Source organism: Otolemur garnettii, unplaced genomic scaffold (genome assembly GCF_000181295.1).
Source record: "Otolemur garnettii isolate 467f Iridium unplaced genomic scaffold, OtoGar3 scaffold00127, whole genome shotgun sequence".
NCBI lineage: Eukaryota > Metazoa > Chordata > Mammalia > Primates > Galagidae > Otolemur > Otolemur garnettii.
In genome coordinates this window covers 3,506,355-3,509,317 of record NW_003852522.1, presented here as the reverse complement: position 1 = coordinate 3,509,317, position 2,963 = coordinate 3,506,355, and the positions used below count along the sequence as shown (strand labels likewise).

The 2,963-nt window shown below is 48.4% G+C and overlaps 1 protein-coding gene across 3 annotated transcripts in view; it reads right to left on the bottom strand.

Annotated features, from left to right (window-relative positions):
• The window catches only part of AP1M2 (adaptor related protein complex 1 mu 2 subunit), a 12,104-nt gene extending 9,738 nt beyond the window's left edge, over window positions 1–2,366 (bottom strand). For 2 of the 3 annotated variants that reach the window (XM_012810144.1, XM_003797957.1), the window contains exon 1: window positions 2,247–2,366. In XM_012810144.1, the coding sequence (XP_012665598.1) occupies window positions 2,247–2,288 (42 nt within the window). In that variant the 5' untranslated portion in view covers window positions 2,289–2,366. The remainder of the gene's footprint in view (window positions 1–2,246) is intronic. The other variant, XM_012810145.2, reaches the window with a different exon arrangement.
• Window positions 2,367–2,963: the final 597 nt, after the last annotated feature.

Here is a 2,963-nt window from a genome sequence, read left to right as displayed (position 1 = left end):
TTTTAGTAGAGACAGGGTCTCACTCTTGCTCAGGCTGAATCAACTCATGACTCAAACAATCCACCCACCTTGGCCTCCCAGAGTGCTAGGATTATAGGCGTAAGCGATCATGCTTGGCCTGTAGTTGGGATAATTAAAAAAAAAGAAAAAGAAGGGCAGCGCCTCTGGCTCAGTGGGTAGGGTGCTGGCCCCAAATACTGAGGGTGGTGGGTTCAAGCCCAGCCTTGGCCAAACTGCAAAACAAAAAATAGCTGGGCATGTGGTGGGCACCTGAAGTCCCACCTACTTGGGAGGCTGAGGCAAGAGAATCTCCTAAGCCTAGGAGTTGGAGGTTGCTGGGAGCTGTGTGATGCCACAGCTCTTTACCAAGGGTGATAAAGTGAGACTCTGTCACCCAAAAAAAAAAAGAAAGAAAAAGAAATATGTACATATATATAGGTAATTTTTATTGAGACAAGTCTTGCTTGGTCTATTGCCCAGGCTTGAGATGCTGTGGCATCAGCCTACCTCACAGCAATCTCAAACTCCTGGGTCCAAAGGATCCTCCTACCTCAGCCTCCAAGTATCTGGGAATATAGGCACCTGCCAAAAGCCCAACCAATTTGTCTATTTTTTAGTAGAGAGAGTCTCGCTTTTGCTCAGGTTGGTCTGGAACTTTGGAGCTCCAGCAATCCTCCTGCCTCAGGCTCCTTAAGTGCTAGGATTACAGATGTAAGTCACTGGACCTGGCCCCTCTATATGTATATATTTTTTAAGTCAGGATCTTGCTCTGTTGCTCAGACTGGAGTGTATTGCTGTGACCCTCCAACTTTTGGGCCCAAGTGTTCCCTAAGCCTCAGCCTCCCGAGTAGCTGGGACTACAGGTGTGCACCACCACGCCTGACTAAATTTTTATATATTTTTTCAAGCATTTTTTAGATGGGATCTTGCTATATTGCCCCAAGTAGTCTCAAACTCCTGGCCTTAAGTGCTTCTCCTGACTCATCTCCCGAAGTGCTGGGATTATCGGCATGCCACTGCACCCAGACCCATAAATTTCTTATGGCTCATATATCTCTGGCTGGCAGGCAGTTATAGTCAGTAACAATAGTACCCACTTAGGGCGGTGCCTGTGGCTCAGTGAGTAGGGTGCCGGCTCCATATACCGAGGGTGGTAGGTTCAAACCCGGCCCTGGCCAACCTGCAACAAAAAATTAGCCAGACATTGTGGTGAGCGTCTGTATCCCAGCTGCTTGGGAGGCTTAGGCAAAAGAATCGCCCAAAGCCCAAGAACTAGAGATTGCTGTAAGCTGTGACACCACAGCACTCTACCAAAGGCGACAAAGAGACTCTGTCTCTAAGAAAAAAAACACACACACAAAAATAGTACCCATTTCATAAGCTTGTTTAGTTCACTGTTTGAACAGGGAGGGCACACAGCGTGTCCTCAAACATTTTACCTCTCACCATTATTATCAGCAGTAATATTATTTTCACCACCAGTTATTATTGCTATTAAATGACAAGACAAATGAGGGGGGCTTGAGGAAGGCAGCCCCAGGGAGGAGTTAGGGTCTCCTGGCCCAGTTACCTTCCCGGGATATTAATACTGTAGAAGCTGGCTGTTGTGCCTGCAGCTCAGTGGTTAGGGTGCCAGCCACAAACAGCGGGGCTGGTGGATTCAAACGCGGCCCATGCCTGCTAAACAACAATGACAACTACAATAACAACAAAAAATAGCCTGGCGTTGCGGCAGGCACCTATAGTCCCAGCTACTTGGGAGACTGAGGTAAGCCCAAGAATTTGAGGTTGCTGTGAGCTGGGAAGTCACAGTTCTCTACTGAAGGCGACATAGTGAGAATCTGGCTCAAAAAAAAAAAAAAAATACTGTGGAAACTTACGGTGAATGAAATAATTTCAATTTACTACTGAATGCCTAATGTTTGCAGCGGGGCTATTGTGCTAAGTGGTTTACACCCATTGAGTTGTATTAATTCTTTTGAGTGGAGATTTCTCTGTTACTCCCATTTTTACATAAGGGAAAACTGAGGCTCAGAGAGGTGAACTCCCTGCCCCGGGCACACCACTAATAAACAAAGGAGTCGAGATGAGATTCAGGACCCGGGAGGATTGCGGGGATGGGGGAGAAGGGGGTGTTCCCACGCCCCATTATGGCGCCTCCCTGGCCAGGGTGGAGGGGCCACCTTTGGATTCCCGGAAGCGCTAACTCACCTGTTGGGCCCCTAACCCCTCACGCTCAGTCTCACCTTGCCTTTGACGTCGAGAATGAAGACGGCCGAGGCAGACATGGTGACAGCCGGCGGACTTAGCAGGCGGGGAGGGAGTGCCGGGAGGAGACTGCGGCATCGCTTCCTTCTTCCTGCGGAAGCGCCCGCGCCCAGGTGAGCGCCCAGGTGTGTGCGTCTTAAAGGGGAGGCTGACAGGTGAGTAGCGACGTCGGCGGACGCGAAGACCTTTGCCAGTGCATTGGGAGGATGGAGACCTGATGAGACCGCTGACCCGCCTAACTCTCAGGAGAGCTGAGACCCCAAACCAATTACCTATCTATTCATTCCTTTATTCATCCATTCATTCATCTATTACTCGTTCATGCATTTACCTACCGAGTCAGTCATTCATCCATCCATCTCTCTGTTCCTCCACTCATTCATTCAGACATCCGTCCATCCGTCTATCCACATTCATCTTATTTCTCCCCTTTCTTTCCCACACTGATGTCAGTCCCAATAGGGAGGGGACTTTCTCCTGTTTATGTTGCTAGTGCTCAATAATGAGTGCTCAATATTTACATAATTCATTAATTGGTGCAACAAGTTTTACTAATTAATTTATCCTTTCAGGCCAGGCACAGTGGCTCATACCTATAATCTTAGCACTCTGGGAGGCGGAGGCGAGGGATTCCGAGCTCAAGGTGTTAGACCAGTCTGAGCAAGAGCAAGACCTCATCTTTTTTTTTTTTTTTT